Source organism: Lipophrys pholis, assembly GCF_963383615.2.
Source record: "Lipophrys pholis genome assembly, chromosome: 9".
Lineage (NCBI taxonomy): Eukaryota > Metazoa > Chordata > Actinopteri > Blenniiformes > Blenniidae > Lipophrys > Lipophrys pholis.
In genome coordinates this window covers 26,697,038-26,724,915 of record NC_137639.1, presented here as the reverse complement: position 1 = coordinate 26,724,915, position 27,878 = coordinate 26,697,038, and the positions used below count along the sequence as shown (strand labels likewise).

Below are 27,878 nucleotides of genomic sequence, written 5' to 3'. Positions count from 1 at the left end.
AACTTTAGAAGGATGAAAAAATAAAGATTGTGGTCGAGTTCAGTTAATTGATTTAATTTCTCACTGCTTTCCACAAAATACATGTTGTCATTTATAAAAAAATCAACTCCAAAAAACCCTCTCCATTTTCAAACATTTCATGTTTTGATATTTCCTGAGGCTGTTTCTATGTGTGGGTGTTTTTTGTTGGGTTGTAGAAAACCCCCAATCCTCCTGCTGTGTGTGCGTGACTGTTGGGATGGCGCATGTGTGCATTTTTCATCCAAACCCAGCAGGTGCGAGGAAACAGAAGGGCCGGACATGTGACTCAGACCGTTGGCCGTCATGCACAAAGATTGTTGTAATGATGTGTGATGTGAAGCAGGATTAATAAAACGTGTACATTTTACTTTTTAAAAATATGACCTGCCAACCTTTTTTTTTTTTTGTATGTTTCATCTTCAGCTTGCGATGACGTTGTCGGCCATGCTGCTGGAGCTCACTGGTCTATCTGTGAGCCCCCGGTCCACTCAGGGATCTCCAACAGATCAAGTGTCACCATACACCATCCAGGCACTTCTACATCACAGCAAACCACAACAATGATTGAAGCAGCTCGGGGAAACCCATCGCATCACTTCCTTGGTGCTTGTTGTGGAGATGGTCCAAAAATGGAAACCCAGGAATGCATTTGTGTTTATGGGCAGAGAGAACCAGACAACTCAGGCCCCTGCTGGCCAGGGCATCCATATATTTACTATGGACGTGAGTGTACACCTGATGTTTTCTCTTGTCAGTTTTGGTTTTTGTCTTTTGGATAGTTGAAATTTTATACCGTTGAAAGTGACAATAAATAAATAAATATTTTCTGCTAGAATATATTAAAGTGGACAATTTCACCACTTCAGAGAAATAGGGCTCATAAACTGACAATCTGCACTCACTTTGGTCTACAGCAACATTGTAAAACAGAAAGTACACCATAGGAAAGTTGAGGATGAATTGCACACAAGAACCTTACATTATTTTCTTTTTTTTTTTTTTTTTGTTTTTTTGCAGCAAGAAGAAACATTGTGGTGGGAGTGGAGGTAGTGGAAGAGGTTGCCGTTGAGGAAGTAATGTAAGTGGTTGAGTTATTATTAGAAACCAGCTGTCATACTATTGTAGCAATGATATTTGGAAATTCCAAACATGTACCGGTAGATTATAACACAACAATGCACTTTTTTTCTCCTATTTTAGAACAGAGGACCTTTATGAAGATGATCTGATGGATCTTGAAACGCTGCAAGACAACCTGGTGTATCCCACATGAAATCCAATATGACGAGTAATCACTGACATGACAACACAGCCACTGTATGTTTAACAAATGTGTTGTCTGTCTGTGTGTTGTTTCTTCAAAATACTAATATTTGGTCAATTAAAAGTAACTTGCTTAACTGTTTTTTAATTGTTACGCATTATTTAATCATCTATCTCCACATTATATATTCATGGGTAACTGGGAAGAATGACAGGTGCCACTTTCAAATGAGAAAGTTTGAAGTTTTGGAAAGGACTTAAGTCAATGGCTATTGTGCATTTACATGACAAATATAATGGACACACGATGAATAATGCTGTAATTATATATTCTGAAATTAAAATGGTCAGAGGGTCGACAGGGGATGCTACAAAAGGTTTAAATTTGCAGAAAAGTAATATGTCACATAACTGTTGATTTTACAGGCATGTTTTAATCAGAACTGCACTTACCAGCATGCATTGCGGCCTGTTACGTCATCGCCGCGCGCCGGGTTGATCAGTGCCATGGGAAGAAGTCTCTACACAACGTTGTGCGAGGTTTTCTCATAAAAACTTTAAAATGACGGATTCATTACCACCACAAACCCTCCAGGAACGCATGGACCGCCTCCGGGAGCTGACGGAGTTCACGGAGAAGTGCAAGAAACAGCTGAATGATATTTTTGAGACGGTGGGATGGTCTCCAGACCTGGACGGCCCCGAGCCGGTGGGTAAACGGCTGGTTGGTTAAGCACAGATGTTCAAAATGATGTTTAAGCCTGATCATATGATTATGTGCCTTATAGCGCTTTTACCTAAATAAATACTGCAATGGTTGTTTGAGAAAATACAACCTGCTGTCTCTGTTGCAACAAAGAAGATCCATAGCATTTGTGATCATGATTATCAATCAGAAGTGTGTGTGTGTGTGTGTGTGTGTGTGTGTGTGTGTGTGTGTGTGTGTGTGTGTGTGTGTGTGTGTGTGTGTGTGTGTGTGTGTGTGTGTGTGTGTGTGTGTGTGTGTGTGTGTGTGTGTGTGTGTGTGTGTGTGTGTGTGTGTGTGTGTGTGTGTGTGTGTATATTCAAAGGAACCAATGGAACAGTGTCCTTACGACCCCGATCACAGAGTTCCTGTCAGGACCATGGAGAAACACAAAGCCAAATGCAGGCTGAACAAAATGGGCTACTCAGCTGAGGAGCAGGTATTACTTTGATAACGTGTTCGCTTCAACTATGAGCTGTCTTTATGTAAACGTGTGTCACTTCTAAAGACATCACACACCCTGGTCATTCCCAGAACTTCAATAGAGTGACGTAAACTGTTTTTGTTTTGCAGGCAGAGATGTACGACCCTTCAGTGTGCTACCAGAACACCACTGTCAGAACATTTACGATGGGTGAGTTATTTATGGATGTCAAGTATGGATGAACAAAATACAGTTGATTTTGGTCCTCTTAGATATTTTGACAGTTACTGTATCTAAGTCTGTTTTTGAACAAGAAAGCAAAATATTCCACAACTGCAACGTTTCATTAAATATTATTTCGATAATTGAATGCATATTCTCCTTTGTGTCTAACCACCTTATTGTCTTCTTTTGTACCAGTAGATTGAGGAAGTGTTTATTTTTCCATTTCACTGATTCTGTCAGGAACCGGAAGTAATTCTTCGTGTTTTTTGTGCAGACAAATCCGTCCAGCATCAGGTGATCCTGCAGGCCAGATCTGCTGCGCCCTTGATGAGGATGGAGGGAGTCTTCTGGCAGGGTATCGGCTGATTTTGAACATTTTTACCTTAAAGAGCGGCTTTGATCGATTTTTGACATTTAGTTGAAGCAAAGGCACACAAGCTATTCTCCTGATTTTTGATAACGTAACGTTGTCTATTGTGGCCCATAAACACCAGTAGATGTCACCAGAGGATAATCATGGATTGAATAATTTGCATGTCCTTTTTATGAGCCTGCAGCCTAAATCTCCCAGATTTACAATCCAACCTTTTTTTTTTTTTGGAATATTTAGGATTGTCACAATGATTTCATGTCCTTTTTTCTGATCTGCATGTTGTGTGTTTTGTTCGCAGCGTCAGGGGTGAGTATTAGAAACGAGACGGGCTCTAGAAAGTTCTGCTGCTGTGGTTCAGGCTTGCCTGATTACGCGCAGTATCCTTTAAAGTCATATCCTTTTAAGACTTGCACGATTGTATACACACAGACACACACTCACACACTTTTCCCTTTACGTTTTGGGGGAAGTTCAAGTTGTACACATACCGTTCCGGAGTGATAATAATCAGACAAGTCATAAGAGAGGATGTACACTGTGTGTAGCAATGCAGCAGAGTTAGAAAAGCCTCACAACTGAAATAGATATTTCGTTAGTAAATCTCTGGGGATTTGTGGATCATCTCTATCAGAGTCCTTTTTTAATCTGGAAAACAAACCTGTCTGAAAGTCTCCGACATATTGATGAACTTCAGAAATGATTGCATTTATCAGAAGTTCTGGCTCTGATAAAAGTGAAACCAGAAGATGTATATATGGGGTACTTATTCTTTCTGGAACTCGTATGCCATTCTGATCCGCTCATTACTTTCTGTGAATGTAAATCTGATGTGTCTGCACAATTCAACAATTTAAATGATCAGACCTGAAAGATAAAATCGTAAAATCCCAAAATGATTGAATAAAGGAGACGCTAAGCCATATCTTCAAAGAAAGTGAATGTTTTTCTGTTTGTTTTCACGATTAGAGATTCAACGAGGAACTTATGGAGACGAGAGTATTAGCCCGACCATCCATCAGGCAAATATGTGTGTGTTATTTATTTCGTTAGTGCGTTAAACCTCTCTGGTCCTCCATCAGGCCAGTACTCCGGCCAGCCTGTCGACGTGCCCGAGAACCACAAGCGAGCCATATGTGACCTCACTGTTGCCGACCGATTGGCTCTTTACGATCATGTGGTCGGCGTCTTCAACCAGCAGAAGGAAGCGGCCTCTTCAGGCAACGATGATCTCTATGTAGACTTGGTGTCCAAACTCCAGAAGGGTAAGAGTCGTACAAAGTGACGGACATTTAAGATCACCTGCACTATGAACATCATTTTTAGAAGCCAACGGGATAGTATTCTGGCATTAAAATAGGTTTTTTATGTTGTTAATGCTTTAATTTCACTTGATATTGATTTTGATCAGCATTTCATAAAAGAATGAACGCACGGTTTTGACCTCTGCAGGCTCTCGGTGGTGAATTGTGTGTGTTTGTGTGCAGATGAGGAACAAAACCAACCGAAGACTCACCTGGAGCTGATGGCAGAAATGAGGGACTACAAGAGGCGCCGCCAATCCTACAGAGCCAAAAACGTTCACATCACCAAGAAATCGTACACCGAGGTTATTATACTCCTGTTGCACTGAATCAATGACTTTTGCATCGGTTCCATTGAAAACCTGCTACACCGTGCGGGCATTCGGTAAAATCTCTTCTTAATAAACTGGTAATCTGGTATGGCAGGTGATCAGAGAGGTGATCAACGTCCATTCAGAGGAACTCGCCAGGCAGTGGAAAGAGGAAGCGGAAGACGAGGAGCCAACAAGACCTGAACACTCCTCCAGCAGGTGCGTCACCTCACCTGAGGATCATTTTTCCCGTGTTGAATACGTGATGGCATCACATTATGAGTACCAGGTCAAAGTGGTAGCGTGGCTACAAAATGACGGTCTTTCATTTCAGGCGTGGAGCGGATGAGAGGCGGTCGGCCTCCTCGGAGTCTCGCCACTCGCGTAGCAAGCGTCATCGCAGCCGAGAACGAAGCTGTGACAGAGAGAGTAAGAAGAAGAAGAAAAGGAAAGAGAGGTGAGGAAGTCCAAGTGAAAAGGCAAGACGTCGCCGTGAAAACGCAAAAAATTTCTGAAATCGAAGCCGCATTCTCACTTGAAAGGTTGTCGTATAAACGGGGCCTAAACCTCTGTAGCACACTGCTTCACTTGATATTTATGACACATAGGTGCAGAGACATACATGACATACATGTCTTTGTCCTGACCTTTACACGTCATTGAATCATCCAGACTGCAGGAGACCCTGGTGAAAGGCTTTTCTGTGAAAGTGTTTTGAGAAAAAGTAAAAAAAAAATAAAAATTTTATGTCTGTAAAAGTTCGATTTTTGTGTCTTCTTGCAGGGATTCTCATTCCCCAGACGACCACCACCACCATCATGATCGGAAGAAAAAGAAGAAGAAGAAGAAAGACGAGAGGGAGAAGGACAAATGAGGTCAATGTTCATTGTAGCCCGAGCGGGGCTGAAGATGGCGGCGTTTGATTACGCCTAGTTTACACACCGAGATGTTTTAAGATGCAGATCCTAATAAAACTTGTGGAAACCAACAACTTCAACACTGTGTGTTTTTGTGACTCACAACAATTATTTCAACATATTTCAATGTGGTGGATCTTCATTTCACTGCAAGTCCACTGGCTGTAGCGTTTTCACAATGTTGCACGGCAGTTGAGAAAACCGTTATTTTTCTCAAAAACACAAGTTCTTGAAATGTGCAAGACGATTTTACAGCTCAAATTGCTGCTTTCTGGTTTTATTCACACCAACACACGACGTCGAGTTTCACCATATGGTTATAATAATGTAACTTAGAAGGTAGAAACTTTTTCCTCACAAATCCATGCATCTCCTTCTGTGGGTCTCTGCTGGTGCTGGACTCTGGCTCTGGTATTTCTCACCCTGTTGAGAAGAAGAGATCGACGACGAGAAGGAACGAAAAAAAGAAAATGGTATCCCGTCAGTGCCTGGGAACCTGACGGATCCTGAGGAGAGGCGACGGAGAGGACGGGACAGTGGGGGGGGGGATACAACATCTGAATGCTGTGAGGTGAAGAGCTCAGGGAAAAGCTTTTCTCATCCGTATCCTGAAGGGAGTCTGAACAGGATCTGGTCTGGTCTGAGGGGACTCGCTGTGCAGCACCATGGGAGCCCCCAGAGACGAGGTAAGAGGAGGTTCAGCCGGGTTCTGACTGAGGAGGCGAAGAGGAATATCACCTGTGTAGACTTAAATAAACCTGAACAAAGGGAATGGTCTTTAACTAAGACCGGTGGCGTTAAAGCAAGAATGAGATTTGATATAATCAGCATCAACATGCAGACTGAGTCAATGATCAGATTCAGTTGGATAAGATTTAAAAATAGAAGTGTTGTAATAGGAATTTGGACCTTTGATCGCTGTTAGTCTGTCGAGTTTGTTATTGAAGATTTTTCCAGGAAAAGCTCAAACAGCAATCTGTAAATATGTTTTGTCCAAACATTAAAATTCCTTTTTTTTTTCTTCTTGAGCAGCAAAGGGAAAAGCCTCTAATGTGATAGACAATCTAATGTTTGCTCATGCACTTCTTTTACAAACCGAAGCACAGCGATATGTTTGAATGTTAAAGTTTCATATTCATACTCATGAGGAGAAACTACTGAGGACTTTTTTTTTTTTGTTGTAGGAATGTAATTTCTGAGATTGTTTATGGTTATTGATCTGGATTAAATGAATGCTGTTTGAAATTTTAAATCCTTTTTAAGTGGTTTGCTGCTCTTTTAGGCCATTTTATCCTTTTTTTTTAATATGTCAACCTTCTATGATGATCTGTAGGATTTAGATTTAAACTAACCTGTGGGTTTCATTATTTATTTACGACAAAGCATTGAGCATTTAGCAGAGCCTTGAAGTGACCTCAACACAGGTTGGCAGGTACTTCATTTAAAAGATATAAATATATTCATGACGGTTCTTGTTTTCCTTCAGGAAAAAAAAAATAATCCTAAATCAGAGGCAGGGATTCAGACAGAGATCACGGAAGTCCCGTGTCGATAATTGTTTGTGGCTCTCACTTTACAAATCTCATCTCCACAAACCGCCACGCAGGTTACCGGCTTCCGAGGTCCAAGCTCACAATGAAGCCTGAGGAATGTCACCGGAGTCTGAGAAGAGCTCAGCAGTTTTCATCCTGACAAAGAAACCTCTCAGTGCACTTAGTTCTCACTCAAACATCAGCAGAGTAACATGTCACTGGCTCCAGCCCCCAGAAGGTGCAGCCTCAAGTAGGAAACGGTTTCAAAGAAACTCCTCCGATCCTCCACAGCCCCACAACCTGTTGACAAACTGATAATTAAATCCAATTTGCATTTTTCTAAAACGCGGTGACTTTTGTCAAAAAAGCATTACAGCTCTGGTTCATACAGACGGTGTATGTATTATTTATGTTCACGTTTGGCCGTAACTTATGAAGCTGATGTAAAATGCTCAAATTAAAGTTTGCATGCTGGTTTTTATGGCTTTTGATTAGTTTTTCAGCCCTTATAGCAGGAATGGGCAACTCTGATTACTGTGAAAGCCGCAAAAATCTCCTCTTGTGACCAATCACATCTGCCCACATCAATGCAATATTATTCAGAATGCCTGCATTTGATTTTTATTTCTTGTAACAAACCCAGTACTTTGTCAAGTCATTTTACTTGATGACTGTTCATGTGCTTACAGTGACCAGCATCAGTGGTTCATGGTTAGTTTTCTTTGAGAGAAAGTGCAACTCTGTTGAAGAGATGGTTTTTTTTAATTTGTGATGTGCGGCTTATTGAGCAGCTTTACTTTCTGTGCTGGTGTCCACTGGCAAGATAAACCAAACGATACACAAAAGTAAACATAAAAGCTGTTTACTGATGTGAAACAGGTCAGATTGAAATACTTCCCCAAAGAAAAAGTGGTCAAAACACTGGTCCTTATGTTACTTTGTATGTTACACGTGCCTAAATAAGTTCTGCTCATACGGCAGATACTTCAATATTAATCAAAACTTTTCATTCATATATAACACGACTGTCAGCAACTTACTATTATGAGGTGTAAACAACAGGAAGAAATGTGGAAGGTTGCCTAATTAAAGTTTAGTTATGAGATCTTTAGCAATGTTTCCAATGCAAATTCAACAGCAATCCAAGAGCAGTAGTGCTACTGAATGAAATAAATCAATAAAGAAGACATTTTCACAACAGATCAGCTTTGGGAAGAAGAGGATCAAAACTTCAGGCATACAGCTCACATGCATGTCCTTACAGGGATTATAATAAATGAATCTATGGATAGTGAACATATTAAGGTCACAAGGTGAACATTTCATCTTGACTTCGTCTATCTTCTGAACCTGCTTTAACCACGGGAGAGTTTAGCAAAGTGTCCTAATACAGATTGCATCATACTGGAGAGGATATCAACTGAGCATCTGTGTTGTGTTTGCTGTATCTACCTGCAGTGGTCGCTCCTCTCAGGTCTGCTTGTGTTCACGGTGTGTGTCATCTCCTCTCTGGGCCAGGATCAATATTCTGGATACCATTCAGGTCAGAGCTGCCTCCCTCTGGGATCGTTTCTGTTATCGACAAGGCATGGCTATTCATTTGTCTGATGGGTGTTTCATTGTCATTAACCAGGAAGAATCAGAGTGTTATAAGCCAACTTTCATCAAAAAAAAAAAAAGATTAAATAATGTTTGCATGAAAAGTTACAGGAAGTGTATCCAGAAATGTGGAGCACCTTTACAAATCAAGTGATTTGACAGAAACTAAATATAAACAATGCAAATATCAGCTCACAAGGTTCAATGTAGGAAAACCTGCAGGCTGTAATGACATTAATAAATTGTAATGACCATACAATTAAAAAGAGCAATTGAGTAGTGAAAGAAATTAGAAGTAATCACAAAAGTAGTCGAATTTGGAATGACTAAATAAAACTAAAATGGATTAAAGGATATAAAACAGAAATGACAACATAAATCTAAGTAGACGTCAGAAAGATTGCATTTTGGAAGAAGTCAAAAATTGTGCCAGTCATCTTCCAAATACAAGGGGCCCTGAAAATATCCATCAAAACAGAGTCAATCTGATTTTAGTTATGGAAATAATCTACAAAAAATAGAACCGTTTAGAAAAATGAAAGGAAGAAAAAGTATTTCAGAGTCTATAAGTTGGAAATTTCTCATATTAATTATGTGCATTGTCCCATTTTTATTCCCTCGCTCAACATATCGTTCTGATTTGTATCAAATTGCACGTTTGTGTATTTCTTCAGGTGAGGATCAAACCTCTGAGGAGTCGGCGATACTCGACCGCTATGGCAACTTAGCCTCTCCTCATCCAGGTGAGTCCAGCGGGAAGTTCCACTCCGAGAGCCTCACTCCCAAACTGAGAACACAAGTTCATCTTGAAGTCCCGGGACAGAGCTTCTGCATGATGTTTCCTCAGAGTATCCCTCCGAACCGACACACAGCTACGACGAGGACCTGGCAGAGGAGGAGGATGACTACGACCCCTATGGTGCAGCACCCACGCAGGTCACCATGATCACTGAGGAATTATATCCCTACGCCACCACTGCTGAGTCCCACTATGCCAAGGAGGACAAGGAGGCCATGCAGGTGGGGGGGATGGGGGGACTGGAGGGCTCTGCAGGGCAGCCCTTGGGCCTTATATTTTAGGGGCAGTAATGTGATAAGGTCAAAGCTGATATTAACTGTACATCAATTTACTGACAGACTGTTTCCTTCTCTGCTATGTGAGATTATATATTCACCCAATGATACCAACACCTTACTAAAAATAATGGAACGTATTTGAGAGTTGTCCAGACGTAATGCTGACTCAGTGTAATGCTGTTAATTCAAGGAGTAACATGTCAGTGACGGATTATTTTCATTAAATTAGTAACACGATGACATATGTTGACGTTACGGTGGGTTTGTCACTATGAGAACGTTTCACTTTAAATCTGATATTCAAAACGACTCTGTTGAGAGAAAATATTATTATTATTATTTGTATTATTATTATTAAGAGTCAACATGTACACTGATGGATAAAAGCAAAAGAGCAAAATGTACTGAAAGGGCTGAGATTAGTTTGTATTATAAACAACTTTTTCTTCAAAAGTTATTTTTCTGTTTACATTCTTTACAAATTGCTGCATTTTTGAACCATTTTAAACTCTTCTTAATTCATTATCATGACATTTGTTTGGGTTTCAGGTGCCGTTTGAGATCCCTGACACAGACTCGTCCGAGGAGTCCGGTTTGGATGCCTCGCTTGTGGACGAGGGGCCGACCGAGTGTGACTGTGAACCCGGAGAGCCCGGGTTTGCCGGCTTTGCAGGACCAAAGGTCATTACTTTACATCACTGTCACTGTATGAGGGGCCGCTCACTTCCTGATACTCAAACTCATGTTTATTAAGAACTTTACACTGATATAACTGGTGTCCAGCTCCTTCAAAATGAGACTGTATCCACAGAAAATTGATCTTATCAGGTTTTTTTTTTAAATCAACTTCATAGAAATGGAATGGGTTAATCATTTTATGTTTACCTGACAACCAATAGAGCAGCGACGCTTCTGTCTCCTCAGTAGAGGGCGCTCGTGTACTTAACACTAGAACAGAAGTGAAACATAAATATTGGTTTGTTGTTTATTAGAAAAATTGGATCCAATAGGAACAAATAACCCTTAGCTTCTTTTAATTACATTTATTTGTCTTAATTTAAACATATATATATATATATATATATATATATATATATATATATATATATATTTACAGTTTTTATTGTGCATATTGAAATTGAAACATGAAGTTTCTCTGTAGCAATGAATTTTGAATTAACAACATCATGTGCGTTTTTTGTTTTTTTAATCAATTTGCATGAATTTCCCTCTAATTTGACTGTGTGTGTGTGTGTGTGTGTGTGTGTGTCAGGGATCCAGAGGTCTGCAGGGCAAAGGCGGCGAGCCAGGACCTCAAGGCAGAGAGGTGAAGAGCTGTGACTGCAGGTTTTACTGTGAATAGAAAAAACAGAATAATGACAAATGAAATGACAGCAGAAATATCAGAAATATAGCCAAATGAGAACAGTCTGTGTGTTTGTTCAGTCATATGTATTGTGTGTGTGTGTGTGTGTGTGTGTGTGTGTGTGTGTGTGTGTGTGTGTGTGTGTGTGTGTGTGTGTGTGTGTGTGTGTGTGTGTGTGTGTGTGTGTGTGTGTGTTGCATTAAAGGGTTATAAAGGCCCCAAGGGGGTTCAGGGACGAGGAGGAGAGGCCGGACCAGTTGTGAGTAAACAATGACAGCTTGTGAAGAAGAATGAATCCTGCGGAGGAACGTTCATGTTTGTTACACCCATATTTTATAGGACTTACTGACTGAAAGTGAAAGTAGAGTTAAAAAAGAAAGCGATTAGATAACAAAGAGCAACAGAACTACTCACAGGAGTAAAAACAAAACCTTTAAAGACATTTACAAGGAATACTGCCCAATTCAAGAATGAAATATGAGACAATAACAAAGTCTCATTGAAGAAAAGAGGAATAGGAGTGTTTCTGTGTGGTTTCCATGAGAGTTTATGATTTCACACACAAACATTTAATGCAATTTCATCTAAACTTATTCTAAGATTAACTAAATTGATTTTTACATGCAACCTGTTGAGTCAGTTGACATGTTTTTGTGATATTTAATTGGGATTTGGATAAAATCAGTGTGGAGGAGAAAAAAAAAAGTGCCCTTTTGATTGTTGCCCTCCCGTCTTGCAGGGAGACGGCGGGCCTGAAGGAGATGAAGGAGGTTCTGGTTTCTCTGGAGCGATGGTGAGCAACTGATGTATGCTTTACAGCAGGGACGTCAAAACATACATTTGAATTTAAGTGCTTGTAGGCCCCTTGACTGAAATGCTCCAGTCAAATCTACAAGGATTTAGAGATCCTCCTGCACTAATTTATGTATTGATAAAATCTTTCAGGGAGAACCTGGACTTCCAGGAGGCCCGGGTGAGACTGGAGACCTGGGTCTGAAGGTAAACACGCCGTGACACACATTAACACTCTGACTAAAGGGTCTCAAAACAAACCTTGGCGACTAAAGCCATATCTAAAGTCAGATTTTTGTTCTGTTTTGACACACAAGTCTTCTCCTCCTGCTCCAGGGCGAAGTCGGGATGGAGGGGCCTCGCGGAGGAGTCGGAGTTCCTGGTGAGACTGTAAGGAAACGCAGCTCGGTCTCACATATCTGAATTAAAAAAATGTCTTTCCATGCACTGAAGGAAACAGATTGTGACACCTCTTCTTCACCTGATCAAGGGAACCCAGTGAACGCAGGACATCCTCTCGTCATGAATAATGTCTGAAGCCTGCATTTAAAGGACAGCGTCATGTGATTCACAACATGTATTGTGCTTTTAGTGAGACTATGAGAAACATATGTCACTTTGCACGCTGCAGGTTAGATTCTGCCGCTACTTTGAGAAAACATGACGATATACAAGAACATACACTATAAGCTTAGACTTCCATGCCACATAAATGTAAATTTCTTAACTCTGTACACTCAGATGCAGGTAAAGAAAGAATGCAAATGTAATTCTTACAGGAACAGACTCTCGCTCTGTGAGGAGATCCGGCTGTGATCCCGGCTGTCTTTAGCGCTGATGGAGGTGCTGTTGTGTGTATCGTTGGAAACTACCCAGAATTTCCTCTCCACCACAATCACGACTTGTTTATGTCTCGTTTATACCATCCATAACCAAATAAATCATAGACGTTATCGGGATAAACAGGGACTTTCCAACTGTTATTGCCCATAATAATTACTGCTTGAACGCTGACTAAGAATTTGCAGCTTTACTTATTCTGAATGTCATTTATTTTTTTAAATACTCATATTGGAACATTTTCTGCTAATTCATTATCCAAATGTCAATTTTAATTTAAGTCACAACATTTTTTTTAAAGACTTTGTTAGCCTATTTCTGTTACACTTCAAATGGAAACACTATCGGATATTTGAAATTACAATATATACAAAAATCTTTAATACATTCAGAAGCACACGTGTCTTCAACTCACAATTACATTACCGGGAGCTCCAACAGGCAACTTTTCAATGTCATCAATGTTTATTTTAATCCTAATAGACTGCTCAATTAATCTTTTTTTTATGAATGCCTTTTAAATACTACGAATGTCATAATATTATTATTATTTTTATTTGGTAGGGTGCTCGTGGTGACGCTGGGACTCCAGGACCAAAAGCTGGTAAAGGCATCAAGGTGAATGACACACTGATGTTTTTAAAGCTGTTTAATTATTACGTATAACAGTTCTTGACATGTTTAACATCTTAAAAATTTTGGGAAAATGTATTTGTTTTGTGTAAACCATTTCTCATCTACTCTAATGTCTGTATAATAAACAGATTTTTTTTCTTGTTGTAGTTAGTTTTTATTTATTAGTTTTGCTGTGTTTTTTTCTGTTCAGGGGTCTCAAGGTGACCGAGGCAAAGAGGGTTCTCAGGGACGAGACGGGCTCAAGGTAAAAAAAAAAAACTCTATTAAAGCTCTAAGAGAGAAAAAACACGTTTCTTGAATGCACTTCTGCAGAATCTACAAGTATTTTAATCTGCTGTATCTACATGACCATAGAAAATGACTGTACATCTCAACTTAGTGTGACTTTTATTCTATTTTTTTCTGTCCAAAACAGACACATTCTTTCAGTTATTAATGGTTTAATAACCAGCAGGTTTTTTTTGTTTTTTTTTAAATGTCCTTCTAACTGCCTTTTCTCTCAGGGTCAAACTGGAGCACCTGGGTTCCCAGGGGACGTCGGCGAAAGAGGCTACCTTGTAAGACAAATCACTACATCGCTGATTTCCTGGAGCTTTTGTCCATTCAGGATTTATTTGGGACTTTTCTTCCATCCAAACTTTCTCTAATCAATGAGCAGGGCGTTTATTTCTCATTAATCTGGCTCTAAAGGCACACGATCAGACAGAGCTGCAGTTATTCGCTCGATGCTGAACTTCTGGTGTTTCATGATGAAAAGCAACTTTTATGGCCAATATTAGAATATCGGTCATGCGTAATACGTTGCACACAAGTGGAACTTTTTATTGTGACTTATTGCCGACAATCATAATCTTCCACTTCTTACCAATTTATCATATTTTTCTCAAAAGTTACAATTTCTAATTTTAACTTAGACCACGACTGACGTCAGGAGACTCACTTATTAAAATGTTTCTCGCTCATATATTACAAAAAATAAATAATAACAAAAGATCAAGACAGGAGATAACACTTACAAACAAAAATAAATGGCAAATAGTCTAAGAAATCAAGGTATATCATATTAACATAATTCCTATTACTGTGTTTTATTGATATTTTCTATGACGCAGAACCAGACAGTTAGGTGTTGTTGATAATCTGAGCAGAAGATCTTCTGTTTGTGATCCTCAGGGTTATCCCGGACAGCCTGGAGGTTTGGGGCAGAGCGGACCGAAGGTACAGATCCACAGACCGTGTTCATGTTGTCATTGACCACAGTGTGAGACAGCATAGGCAGAAGCTATGCTTTTAGTTTCCTTTACTCCCGAATGCCTGAAGGGAAACTGAGTCACAGACTAGACAATTGGCCATACCTCATTGTGAGCTCTTGATCTTGACTATGAATCTCAGCATCATTGTTTAGGAATGGTCATCTGTCTGTATAAAATCATAGGGTATGTGTAATGCTGGATTACTTTAATTGGGTTGGACTCCTGAAGGTTGACGCAGTAGAACAGGAAAATCCTATCTTTTATATTTTTTGATGACACAATGTGAGTCATCAACAAATACTTTCTGTTTTGAAGCACCTACTGACAAAGATATGCATTAATGTATTAAAAAAAATAAGGATGACATAAATTAAAAATGAAACAAAATAGGATTTTTGGGATGTTTGAATGTTGTTGTTTTTTAAACCCAGAGGATGAAAACTATATCAATATTTCTAGAAGTTAGACAGTGATCATAGATATGATCAGTAATAATAACAACAACAACAACAACAATAATAATAATAATAATAATAATAATAATAATAATATCAATATGACAATAAATTGATAGACTAAAACAGTTGGTAGTGGCACTCAGTTGCTGGAGTTGGAGATTCCTCAGAGAAGGACTGACCCTATTTTAAGAAACAGTTTTTATTTTTATTTTACTCCAGCCACTAAAGGTCGGGATGTTATTCATACAAGCGTGATTGCTGCTTGCACAATTGCCCATATGTTTACAATTCATGTGAGAAGGAGCTGATAAATCACAAGAGAAGTCATCACCCTTTGTTTGTCCCACTGACCTTCTGTATCATATGACTCTATAAACCAATATATTAATTTTGTCTAAAAGTCCCTGTGAACACTAGTAAAGAGAGTAAAGGACCTGTCTGTGGAGTAAAGTAAAATGAAACAAACACTTGGTATGACAATGTGTAACAATAGATTCACTTTTACTTTCTCTCTGACTTAAAGCTTAAAGCTTAAAGCAAATGATTAGCTGTTGTTTTGACCTCCGTGGGAATAAACAAACAGTCATGGCTATGTTTTCAGAACAAATTTGAAATGTTTCAGGGACTTTTACTGACACCTCATGAATGTATAATGAAGGTACAATGTTTTTTCTGGTATCTCTGATGGGAATATGTGGGAATTTCTGCACAACAACACACAGAAAAACAAATAAACTAAATGGATTTGTAGAATCAAAATAATTGGCATTATTTATTAATCAAACAGCACTTCGCTTTTTCTATTTAACAGTGCCTTGTTTCATATAGAGCAGCAAAATATTTGGATACGTTCCATTTAATATATTCTACATGTGTCCATCACAGTGTTTCATCTACAATCACACCAAATTTTTTTTTTTTTTTTAGTTTTATCACTCAGGGTACGTTTACACTGTGTCTCCGGTCGCCCCGTTTGCCTGAAACGTAGTGCGCCTTGGGATTTGGGGGAATTCTGAGGAAGGTGTGGCACGTTCTTCACGTTCTGTCAAGGCTTCCTACGGATGAAATGTGGACGCCGGACAATTTTGAAAGCACGTTTTTGCCCCAAAGGACCACCAAAAGTGAAGGCAATCATTGTCTCCTGAGACATTAGCTGGGTGTATACATACCTCTGGATTTCTTTTTCGGTGGCAGAGCTTGTAGAAGGTGTTCTGTCGCTAATTGCTCGGCTTCCTCCCGGAGCGTGCTCGCCGTGGCAGACCGGAGTAGAACGCAACGTCACACGCCGGGGTAAGCCGCGATTGAACGTGATAAAACGGCGACCATACACCGGAACCACGCCGTGAGAACCGTGACGGAGCGCGGTGATTAAAACGCGAAGCAACCGTGAGAGAACGTGCAGTAAACGTCACTTCCTGTAAGCCTCCCGTCCCACTACGGACCGCCTCCAAGTTCTATTACGGCCAATTTCACGTTTTGTGACGTTCATCTCGTTTTGCTACGGGCTAGTAATCCGCGCCGTGGCAAATTTTTTGACAGTTTAAAAATCTGACACGGCGCCCGCGGCAATCACGATCTGTTACGATCCGTCCCGTCCCCCTGCGTTTTGTTCACGGTGGCCTGAAACGGGGCTGCTGGGAACACAGTGTAAACGTACCTTTATGGAGGCTCCTCCAAATACCATACATTTAGTTTAATTTTCATAGAAAGATAAGTTCAAACCATTTTTTTTCAACACAACCAATTAATTCCCTTTAGACTGCTAGGATGAATTCTTTTATTTCACTTCCCAAACAAAAGGAATATGTGTCATCACTAAATGTAACAAGACAAGAGCCCTTGTCGTCATAGAGGGCATTGGCCCATTGACTTCCTGAAGTCAGACCATCATAACCTGCCCTGTGTCCCGGCTCTTTTCCTTCCTCCTCTCTCCCTGCCAGGGTACCAAAGGTCATGGCGGCCTTCCAGGCAGTGACGGTGACCCCGGAGAAGATGTGAGTGGATTGCATTTCGCTTCATAAACCTCTTTAATCTGTGCAGTCATTTGTATTCAAGCATTTCTTTTTTGCTGTTTTCTATCTCGCCAGGGTTCTATAGGTGTACCCGGGGTGATGGGAGAGCCTGGACCATTCGGTCCAAAGGTGACAAAACATTGACTTTAGTCAAGCTTAACAAAATTGACACACCATGCACTGGTCACCTGACCATCACCGGGAGTCAGACAATCACATGCACCCACATTCAGACCTTTAGAGCCACAAACTAATCTCAAACACATGTTTTTACGACGGTGGGAGGAGTTCTTGTCTGAAGAAACCCGCACATGCACAGGGAGAACTTGCAAACTCTGTTGAGGTGATATTGCTCCTGAAGAAAACGTTTATCCTTAGAAGGCTCTATATATATTTACATGAAAACACAGCCTATTGTAAATTGATTTTGTGTTATGAAACATGATGACAAATCTGCCTGGTGGATTCCACAGTTACATTTTGAGCTTTGCTTCACTGCTAACAACTCCAGACAAAGCTTGTAGCCTTGATTCAGATTTTTTTTTCTTTGTTTAGTTCAGTCCAGTGCCTCATGGGTTTTTTTTTTTCCTTCAGATGATTCAAGCCAAAGTATTTCCTGAGTCCCTTAGATTTGTCTAGATAAGATGTCGATGTCGGAAATGAGTAGTATAACAGGGCTTCTGATAAAGATGCACACATTTGGTGTTTTTCGTTGAGGAATGAGTTGTTTGTCATGGCAGGATCACAACCTGCCAAAAACACAGAAACCCACTGATTAGTCATGATGTATCACATGATGCAAGTTATGTGAAACTTTACTGAAGACTGCAAATGAACACAGCAGCAGTAGTTTGATTAAAATATTGTAAATAAATTATTTTAAAAAAGAGTTTTTATGCACATACTTCTTCTCACCTGTTCCTCTTCCTTTCCTCTCATGCAGGGCGCTAAAGGGGACCGTGGTGTCAGAGGACCTCGGGGCAGAGTGGGCGCTGTGGTGAGTACAGGACCCATTCAAATATTATTTGCATATTCAAATTGGGGCATGGGCAGGGAAGAGTCTGTATATATGCGCTCAATTCCACATTGATTGAGATGTACAAAGGAAATGTGCTCGGATTCATGCGTACACACAGAGTCAGACATCTGGTTGTTCTTTTGTCTAGGTTTTGTAGATTTAAGCATACGCCATTGTCCCGCGGGAAATCCACCCAAGTCTTTGTACTTGAGGCCCCAGGTGTCTGGCAAACCCTGACATTTAAATATCACCATTGTCTGTTGTTACTAAGTTTCCAGTGACTCAATAAAAGAAGTGAAAGTGGGTCTGAACAGTCCTGAATAGAACAGACAGATTTATTTTGCTCCATTCAAAACACCTGTTGTCAGATCTGTTTCTAGTTGAACTAAACAAAAATGTTATCTCCTTATGCGAAAGCAGCTTGTAATATCACACATAATAGAAACTAGGATCAAATGTCATCGAATGAGGATCTAATGTCACAAATTTTGAGTCCCTCAAGGCTGTTTTGACATTATTGTGGTCAGGAGAGTCTCTTGACCTTTAAAAGTGGAACCAGCGAGGTAAAGTCCCTTTTCAAGACAAAAACAGAAATACACAGCGGGTCAAGCCACCCGCAAACAGAGAAGCAGATTTTAGTTTGATCTGAAACATCTGTTGAATCATCAGTTTTCAGAGAAGTTTTTATTTCCACATAATTTATGAAAACTCTACAAGGAGAAAATAGCAACGTTTAAAAGTAAACCAAAAGCTTGTGATAACAGACAAATGTCCTTCAACACTCGTAAACCCCCATAAACACATATATGATTCTTTTCTCAAGAGAGACCGGTTTTAGAACTTCATACACACATAATCTGACTCATTATTAAAACTTTAACATGAATGTTTTTCTCAGAGCAATTTAATCTCACATGACTTTATCTTCCTAATTTTTTCTGCATGTTGTTTTTGATCCTAGAAATTTCTTCTGCTTGTTATTTTTTTTAATCATATTGTCACTTTACCTTTAAAAACATAACATTACTTGGGATTTATAACTTAAAATATCACAGAAACATGAGATATCAATACAAATGGGTAAACCAATAAAAGATACCTCAACGCGTTTCGTGATGGATTACTATCTATTTATCTCTTAATTCTTTGTAATATTTCAGTGCTTCTTTATATAGATTGTGTGTATAAACCTGAAAGCTGTAAATCAAAGTCATCTGAACTGGAATTTAGAATTTGTTGTTAATGAATAAATGTTTTGTGTCCAACAGGGAGCTGTAGGAGCGCAAGGAGACGCTGCGATACCTGGAAAACAAGGACCAAAGGGCCTCCAGGGCCAGATAGTGTGTACTCACCATCACATTCATCACACAGAGTTTACAGAAGTTATAAATATTGCATTCAGTGTCATCTTACAGGGTTTAGAATGATTTGTTTTGCATAAAATTCTACTGAACAGTGCTTACATGTCCTATGACACTCACATAACCCAGAATGCATGTAAAGTGTTTGGAAGAAAGCTTTTTTTCCCCTACTTTTTCTGTCCTGAATCAGTTCTATGTGTTCAAAATGTAAATATGTTATTGAATGTTTATGTTTTGTATGCATGTGCTTGTACGTGTGTGTGTGTGTGTGTGTGTGTGTGTGTGTGTGTGTGTGTGTGTGTGTGTGTGTGTGTGTGTGTGTGTGTGTGTGTGTGTGTGTGTGTGTGTGTGTGTGTGTGTGTGTGTGTGTGTGTGTGTGTGTAATCAGGGGGCAAAAGGTGAAACAGGACCAGATGGAGAGAAGGTGAGGTGTTTAACAAGACTGTGAAGCGATTGTGAGGTGTGGATTCGCCGATTAAAATGTGGATTTCCCATGTTTTGTTTTATTTCCACCCCTGGTTCTGCTTGTTTGATTAGTTACTCGAAAGGTTAATGTTACTACAGGAACCAGTGAACTGGGGTTCTTCCTCTTTCATTCGTCATGATGGTTGTTTTCCTTACTGCAGGGTGCAGCAGGAAAGAAAGGTGTTAAAGGAGAAAAGGGACAAAAGGTAAATCTCGCCTGTGTACACAATGATGACAAAACGGTTACTCCACTCACTACCTTGATTTTTATTTCCCCTGGGCTTTCCACATTGATTTGTTTGTTCCTCTTCAGGCAGCTGCTGGTGATCGGGGAGATAAAGGACAGGTGAGATGAATTTCGCCCTTACGTCATAGAAATCGACGCAGTTTCCTCAGCAAGCGTTATGCTGGATTTCTAAAATTATCCACAAAATCAATGAGCCAAAAACCCTGAGGCTTCCTCCAAAGATATGAGATTGATAAAGAATCTCATCTTGATGATCAGATAACTGTTTCCTGGAGGTACCAGAAGCTCCACAAAGATTGTTTTGGAAATCTTAAAAAAAAAAACTAGATGGGACTTAAATGCACGACAGAAAAATGCAAATGGGAACATGATGACAGTACAAGACGAAGGGAAACAAGGACTATTTATACATGGGGGGGCGGGGCATGTGAAACTAGGCAGGGGCGGGGTCGATAGTCATGGTGGCGCAATATTGGAGCAAGTCAGGGTCTGAACCGAGAGGGTAAAAGAAAATACAAAACAAAACAGGAAGTGCTTAACAAGGTTAGACATGAGTGACGAAACACAACAGCAGGTTTCTTACAGTTTGAAAGAAAAATTAACATTCTTTATGGTGTATATATGTATGTTTTGACAGCGTGGACCGAAAGGAGCAAACGGTCGTGGCGGTGTCCCCGGTCCTGTCGGATCTCCTGGCATCCCCGGAACCAGAGGAACCCGCGGTCCACTCGGTGACCCAGGGGTCAAAGGTCGTGCAGGCCCCAAAGGAGTGCAAGGTGCAACTGTGAGTAACATCTGCATGAGTGCAGACTCCAAATGTAATGTAGTTTCTCAGGGGATTTCGAAGTGAAGTTTTTTTTTTTTTTTTTATAGCATTTGAGAAGGGATGACGAATGTTCTCTCTCCCGCAGGGTCCTGGTCTGACTGATGAGCAGGTCCTGCAGCTCTGCAAAAGCGTGGTCACTGCACAACTCTCCCAGTACGCCTCCTCAATCCGAGCCAAGTGTTCCCAGGGCTGTCCCATCAACAACCGGACACTCATTGGGCCGCCAGGATCCCCGGGACTCTCAGGACCAGCAGGAAAAACTGTAAGTCCCACCTGAGGGGATGGAAACGACTAAAGATCTATAATTATTGGGAAATGCAGCTGTGCCATGATCTACAACCTGCTTAGAAAACGATTGGGCACATGCCTTTTATATCGATTTTGTTTCAGGAAGTTATCAGACAACATTTTTGCCTCGATCTTTCAGGGTAAAGCTGGAAAAGGCGGCGCGAAAGGAGCCAGAGGGGCTCAAGGTGACCGAGGCCTGGAGGGGCAGGAGGGAGCGCAGGGAGACAGAGGTAACCTCAAACTTTTATTATATTACCAAAATTAGTTTGTGATACTAGAATAAAAAGTAGTTTTGAGGTTAGTTTCGTGTTTGCACAGCAACGTTTTGAAAACGATGTCAGTTTACAACGAAACGGCAAAAGATGCTGACAATTATGTTTTCATGTTAGGCCACTAGTGGGTGCTGTTGTTTGTTTTGTAATGAAAGCACACATACGGGCGGAAAATAATACGCTATAAACATTAACAATGGGAGAACATGGACATTCGAGTGGACAGACGACCAAGTTGGAAACAGACACCCATAATGCAATGGAAATGTTGTTTTCACTTGAAAACATCGTGTGAGGTGGGCCTTGGTAAACAAAAAAAGAAAAAGGGAACAGACTTCTGAAAATCAAAAGATTAAACACTGACTCCTCACACCATAATTTACAGCCTCTATACTTTTAACAGATAAATGTTAAACTGAGTTTTGTGTTATAAGAGTTTTCCCTTAAACTTATTTTTGAAAATTTTGCCACCAGGTCAGAAGGGAGGTAAAGGCTCTGCAGGTGATCGAGGTAAAGGCCTGCCAGGACCCGACGGACCACAAGGACTCAGAGGTTTGACCCATGGTTCTTTCTCATTTTTTAGTCGTGATGAGTTTCCGGAAAACATGGACCAGAAGTACATTTAAAGAAGCACTGTTAATACTATATTTACAGTGCCGATTTTTACGCAAGTTTTGAGTTGGAAAAAATGATCCATTTCCATTGGGATGACTGCACGTCCATTACCAAAGACTAGTTTGTTCCTCTGAACACTGTCCAAAACTATTTTGTTTAGCCAACATGACTCTTTCTACGAAGCCTAAATGTGGCTAAATAAACATCTTCATTTGAATAGCATGTCAGAATCAAAGTTCACTTAGTGCTTTGACAAAAAACAGGAATTGAATAATAGAATGAACACAAATCAAACTAAATTTAAAATATGAAAAAGAAATGTTTGGATGAAACATTAGATAATCGCAAATATCTGTAAAAGAACAATTAGGAAAATGATGGAAAGAAAGCAAATTTCTTCTTTTGTACGTTAAAACCGTGACTTAATTTTTTCATTAAAAATAGCATTAGCTCAAATCTTGCAGTGAATTTTAGTTTGATAAAGTTTTGATTTTTCAGGAAAAGTGTCAGATGCAGTTTTCATTACAACCAGTGTGCTTATAAAGACCGGACAGACACTGACCTTATGAATTATAAACAAAGCGAAAGGTATAACCAAGTGTCGTCTGCATAGCAATGGAAAGGGACATTGTCGTGCTAGATTTTGTGTAGCGTCCAAGATTTGGTTGTAAAATGCATTTACCTTCAGTTTTTGGGACGCTTTCTACCTGATACAGTTGTACTATTGAGTAAAAGGAGGTCAGGTTTTCGATCACCCTTTTTTTTTTATTAATCTCTCTCCCAGGTTTACCAGGTCACCCAGGAGAGCCTAAAGATGGTATGGAGGGTCCCCGCGGCCCCACTGGCTTCCCCGGTCCTGTGGGTCAGACCGGTATGCTGGGTGTTGCAGGCGTGCCGGGATTTTGCGAGGCACGGGACTGCAGCATTCACGCGCCGGTCATGCGCAAAGAACAGGGCCTGGTGAAAGGACCCGTGAGTTCAAAAATGTGAGCACGACAACGAGGAAATCAGAGTGGATGGGAATCACCTGCTGGTGGTTTATCTCACCAGTCACACAGGAACTGGGTTTACTGAAGAAAAAAAGAACCTTAACAATCATGACTTTAGTGAGTTTACGTAGAAGCTGGTATGAAAATGTCAGTGGGCCAAATATCATACCCAGAGGAACGCCACTGAAAAATTTTGTGAATTCATACATTGAAACAAGACAAAATTTTTAGAGGGTTTATACTTTATCAATCAGAAATGCTGTAATTTGTCATTGGAAAAAATAGAGTAAATCATTCCCCACTGGATTAGTTACTTCAGTCCAGTTATTTTTTCTCTTCTCTGCTATCGGTAGACTTCATCAATAAATGTTGTGTAAATATTTTGTAAAGAATCTTAAATACATGTACTGTTCTCTGAAATGATTCAGATAAACTGACTAATGTTTGTTTCTTTTTTAATCCAAGTCTTTTCTTGATCAGCCGTAACATTTTGAAGACTAACTGTGGTTTTCTTTGCGACAACTATTTTGAAGAGATGAGAATGGAATGACTTATCAACATCATGTTTGATTGATTTAGTAATTCAAACTAGAACTAGAATAGAAACCGCTAAAAGGCGGATACAGTCCGTAGAAATTGAGAATTTCCCTTTTTTTTTTTTAAACGTTTGATTTTAAACATTATCTGTACATGTGTGATGAAATGCTTTCAGGCTCGATGGCACGCTGTGGATACTGTTTATTGATCCTGAGCTTCAACAAATCCAAATGTTTCTCTTAAACTGTTCAAGATCTCATGAAATATGTAAGACAGATCAACCCTCTAATGATCTCTCTTTATAAATGACATGTGTAAAAGTAAACACTTGAAAGAAAACTTGTTTTCAGCCTCACGGGTAGAGAACTCTCAAAGACGACACTTTAACCCTGAACATGTTCAGGCCCTTTTATATGATAAAGTCCAATATGTGTTCTGTCACATGCTACTTCAGTTCAGAATCAGCAGTTATGATATTTGTGCAATAATCAGACATATTTTAAAGGGGCTTTCATCAGAATTATTTTATTGGGCCACATATAGCAGGAGAAATACACACAGTCTCACACCTATCTCTATAAATAGCAGATGCCAACACATTCATAGATACTGGGGGATATATAATGTCAGAGGAGGGAGAAAAAAAAAGGCAACATAATACATGAGTTAAAAATCCATACCAAAAAAAATATAAAATTGAAACACAAAATTTAACACTGGAACAATGAATACAAACAACAATGACAACAAAAACAACCATGAAAAGAAAAACAACAGCAGCAGTATGTCTATAATAAATAAATGTTATTTTTCATTGTTTCCTTTTGGGTTTGTGTCCAGGTCTATTTTATTGAGATTAATACTAAGGTGATTGATGAAAACAGTGCTTGGTAGTAATTAAAAGATCAGAGAACGTTATGAAGCAAAGAAGAGCATCTTCACAACCGTGTTATCAAGTAATTACGAGGTTAGTATTATGTGATCATAAGCTTTATGTTATTATTGTGAGCAGCAGCTCATGTATAATCTTATAGTGATGACAAGGCTCTCTTTTTGTTGAATACGGGGATAGCTTAAAATGACACCAAAAACAGTGGCGAAGAGTTGCAGCAATCATACTCCAAGTTGTTTTGATGCAGTGACTTGAGATAAAGGGGTTAAAAAAGAGGAGCATCAAAAAGTGCATAGCAGGAAACATCATTGTTTCGAAAGTGCAAAGGGCTTTTTAGCTTTAGCCTATTCACTGTTTGGACCAACTAAAAGTGCAAAGCTAGTAAAAAACTAGAACAGTATCTACAATGAATGCATGAAAAGTCTAAACATATAATACGATCCTCTCTATGTATCCCCCTCTTTAAGTTTGATTATTTAAGGTGCAGGTGGAAATCAAACGGTATCTCCCCTGATGATCAGAGCGACTTCATAGATTGTACCTCAAAATATGAATAAAGCAACGCTGTCACCTCTCGCACATTTAAAAATTAAACTCATCAGCTTCAGTTCAACAAAAGCTTTGGCAACGACTGGTCTATAGACTTGAAATTGGTTGAGAATGGCTATAAACATTTTTCTTTGAATATTGTATTTCTCTCTTTTTTTTTTAATCATTTATTATGGTCTTGCATGTTATATTCATAAACAGCATTTGGTGCAAATAAAATGCCAGCATTATTGACTTCCAAAATGTTTTGTAAAATGTGATTTGGAACCAAATTATAGAAATGTGTACATATGTTAACTGACTTTATAACTATTAACCTAAATCAGTCTGGAGGTTTGTAACGAGCCCATTGGATAACTTGTTTCCCTTGATTCGGTTCTAAAATGGTTGATTGATGTTAATCTACATCAGGGGTGTCAGACATTCTAGTTCATCGGCCACATTCAGCACAATTTCATCTTGAGTGGGTTGTTTAATGATCGTAACGCAATCTTAAGGCTCTGAGAAAGAGATAAACACTTTTCTTTTGGTGAACTTTGCTTTGACCTGCACATCAGGCAGAGTTGTGGTGACTGTGACGAAGACTTTACTTTATGATCTCCACGATGTAACTTGCTCAGCAAAAGTCAAATAAGTTTAAAACTGTCCCATAAGTTAGATCTACACCACAAAGAACTGAGCAGATCCCGTTGTAGCGAGGCGTACCTAATGAAGTGGCTGGTCCCTGTATTTCTGACCTTGTCGACTGCTTGATAGACTGGATTTATTACTGGATTTATTACCACCACCCCCCACCCCCCACCCCCGCCCCACACACACATTAAGCTTTGTTCTGGTTTTCACAGTTAATACAAGGTTGCATTCACACGCCTGGAAAACGTCAGTGTTATTTGGTGTCCAAAACATCAGACAAGTGTGAACAAACTCTTTGGAAATCAGTAAGACAAGGATAGATAATGTAAAAGACCTGAAAAGGTTTGATAGATTGTTGGAATTCCATTTAAACGTGTTCTTTGGAGGTGGATCCAAACATCCAGTTCAAGTAAGTACTGATTGTAAGGTGGCGAAAACGACACAGAAATGTGAGATACTTGGTGCTTGTGTTGTTTGTGACAGAAACTACTGGGTGATTTTGTAATGAAAATACACTTGGGCGTCAAAATTAATAGGCTATAAACCTCAATAACGCGAGTACACGGATATTCGTATGGACAGACGACCAAGTTGGATTGTTATTACGGCGACTCTCAACTATAAAACTAGTTTATTATCGTAGAAAAATAAGACGAATAGTCATCCTTGAATATACAAATACTCTCTGACGCATTAAAATCTTTTGCTGTTATAAATCTTTTTTTGTTCAATCGTCATCACAAAAACTCAAACTTACAGAGTAAAAGTGACGCATTTATTAAAAAAAAAAAAGGACATTTGGTATTAGTTCATGGCTTTGTTTGTTCTAAACTGACACGGATGAGTTAATGACCGTCCCAGTAAACAGGACGGAAAAAGGTGAGTTGAACTGAGATGAATGGTTCTGAAATTCTTAGTTATGAACAATCATGGATGTTAAAATTCCAGGCTTTTAAATGAGTGTCGGCACATTTGTTAGCAATATAAATAGTCAAGTGTGAAATTGGTTCAAAATAAAATATCTGATATGTTTATTTAAATAGAGTTTGTGACTTAAAAAATATATGAAATCCAGTTAAAACTTAATCCAGCATTTCTGTGATTTTCAGGGCACACGGAAACCACTATTATACATAAATAAATACAAAAGCTAATTAAATTCCATTGTGCTTCTGTTGACATCAAACTTAATTTTGTTCTGGCTCTAGTGAAATACCCCCCCCCCCCCCCCCCACACACACACACACACACACACCCCTACCCCCCCCGCCACCCCCCCCCCCCGCCCGCTCTCCTTTGCTCCAACAGTCTCTGATCTTTGTTCAATCTCATGCAGCAGTCGGTTGTGATCCCTGTCAATGTTGCACAGTTTCACAGATAAATTAAACTTCTTCATTCCCAATAAATAACGCATTATTTAGGGAACAGTGGTCAGCATGCAGGGAAACTCTACAGTACTTTCACACAGAGTCGTGTTGGCAGTTTCCTCACTGAGATTTCAATGTAAACCAGTGGTCAAGAAAATAATTCCCCAGAGGGGCAAGTTGTAACTGAGAACTACCACTACAAGGACGGAGGAATTATGGCTGGTGACTTTGTTGTGAAAACACAACTTTTGTTTGAAACGGCAGTAAAAACATAGTTCCATGACCTTCTATTTCCCGAATCCCTGCAAGTAATGCTGAATTGAAAATTGGCTTGCATCCTACAAAGACCGGGAATGTTTCAGGATCCCTGAAAATAAATTAGACTGAGAATTTAACACTTTTTTCCCCTCTTGCTTCCACCAGTCCTATGACACTAAATATACCCTGAGGACACACCAACACATCAAAATCAATGAGCTCTGAAAGTTGTAGTTCGGTCATACGAAACATGGACTAGAAACATCAAGAACAGAACTTCCATTTCTATAATAATGCCCCCATGAATAGCACACTTTAAGAAAATTCCTGAACTGTTGATCTGCATTATTATTCTGTGAAGTCTGTGGGCCGCATTTACTGAATAATGATATTTAACAATGTAGAAATGTTTTTTT

At 39.5% G+C, this 27,878-nt stretch overlaps 2 protein-coding genes across 2 annotated transcripts; both read left to right on the top strand.

Moving 5' to 3' along the window:
- The first annotated feature begins 1,769 nt into the window (after positions 1–1,769).
- snrnp48 (small nuclear ribonucleoprotein 48 (U11/U12)) lies at positions 1,770–5,658 on the top strand. The gene is made up of 9 exons (XM_080472491.1): positions 1,770–1,993; positions 2,355–2,468; positions 2,603–2,663; positions 2,953–3,033; positions 4,131–4,313; positions 4,536–4,657; positions 4,779–4,882; positions 4,998–5,120; positions 5,447–5,658. The coding sequence occupies exons 1-9, from the start codon at positions 1,847–1,849 to the stop codon at positions 5,535–5,537; spliced, it is 1,026 nt and encodes a 341-aa protein (XP_080328617.1). The 5' UTR covers positions 1,770–1,846; the 3' UTR covers positions 5,538–5,658.
- Positions 5,659–6,245: 587 nt separating this feature from the next.
- On the top strand, positions 6,246–23,227 carry LOC308114438 (uncharacterized protein; the record flags this gene model as incomplete). Its single annotated transcript, XM_080471311.1, has 26 exons — positions 6,246–6,266; positions 8,571–8,655; positions 9,386–9,454; positions 9,559–9,731; positions 10,338–10,469; positions 11,062–11,115; positions 11,360–11,413; positions 11,894–11,947; positions 12,100–12,153; positions 12,283–12,336; positions 13,351–13,404; positions 13,613–13,666; positions 13,926–13,979; positions 14,596–14,640; positions 17,074–17,127; positions 17,221–17,274; positions 18,089–18,142; positions 19,432–19,503; positions 19,913–19,948; positions 20,151–20,195; positions 20,303–20,335; positions 20,874–21,020; positions 21,148–21,324; positions 21,490–21,580; positions 22,097–22,174; positions 23,022–23,227. The coding sequence occupies 26 exons, from the start codon at positions 6,246–6,248 to the stop codon at positions 23,225–23,227; spliced, it is 2,004 nt and encodes a 667-aa protein (XP_080327437.1).
- Between the last annotated feature and the right edge of the window lie 4,651 nt (positions 23,228–27,878).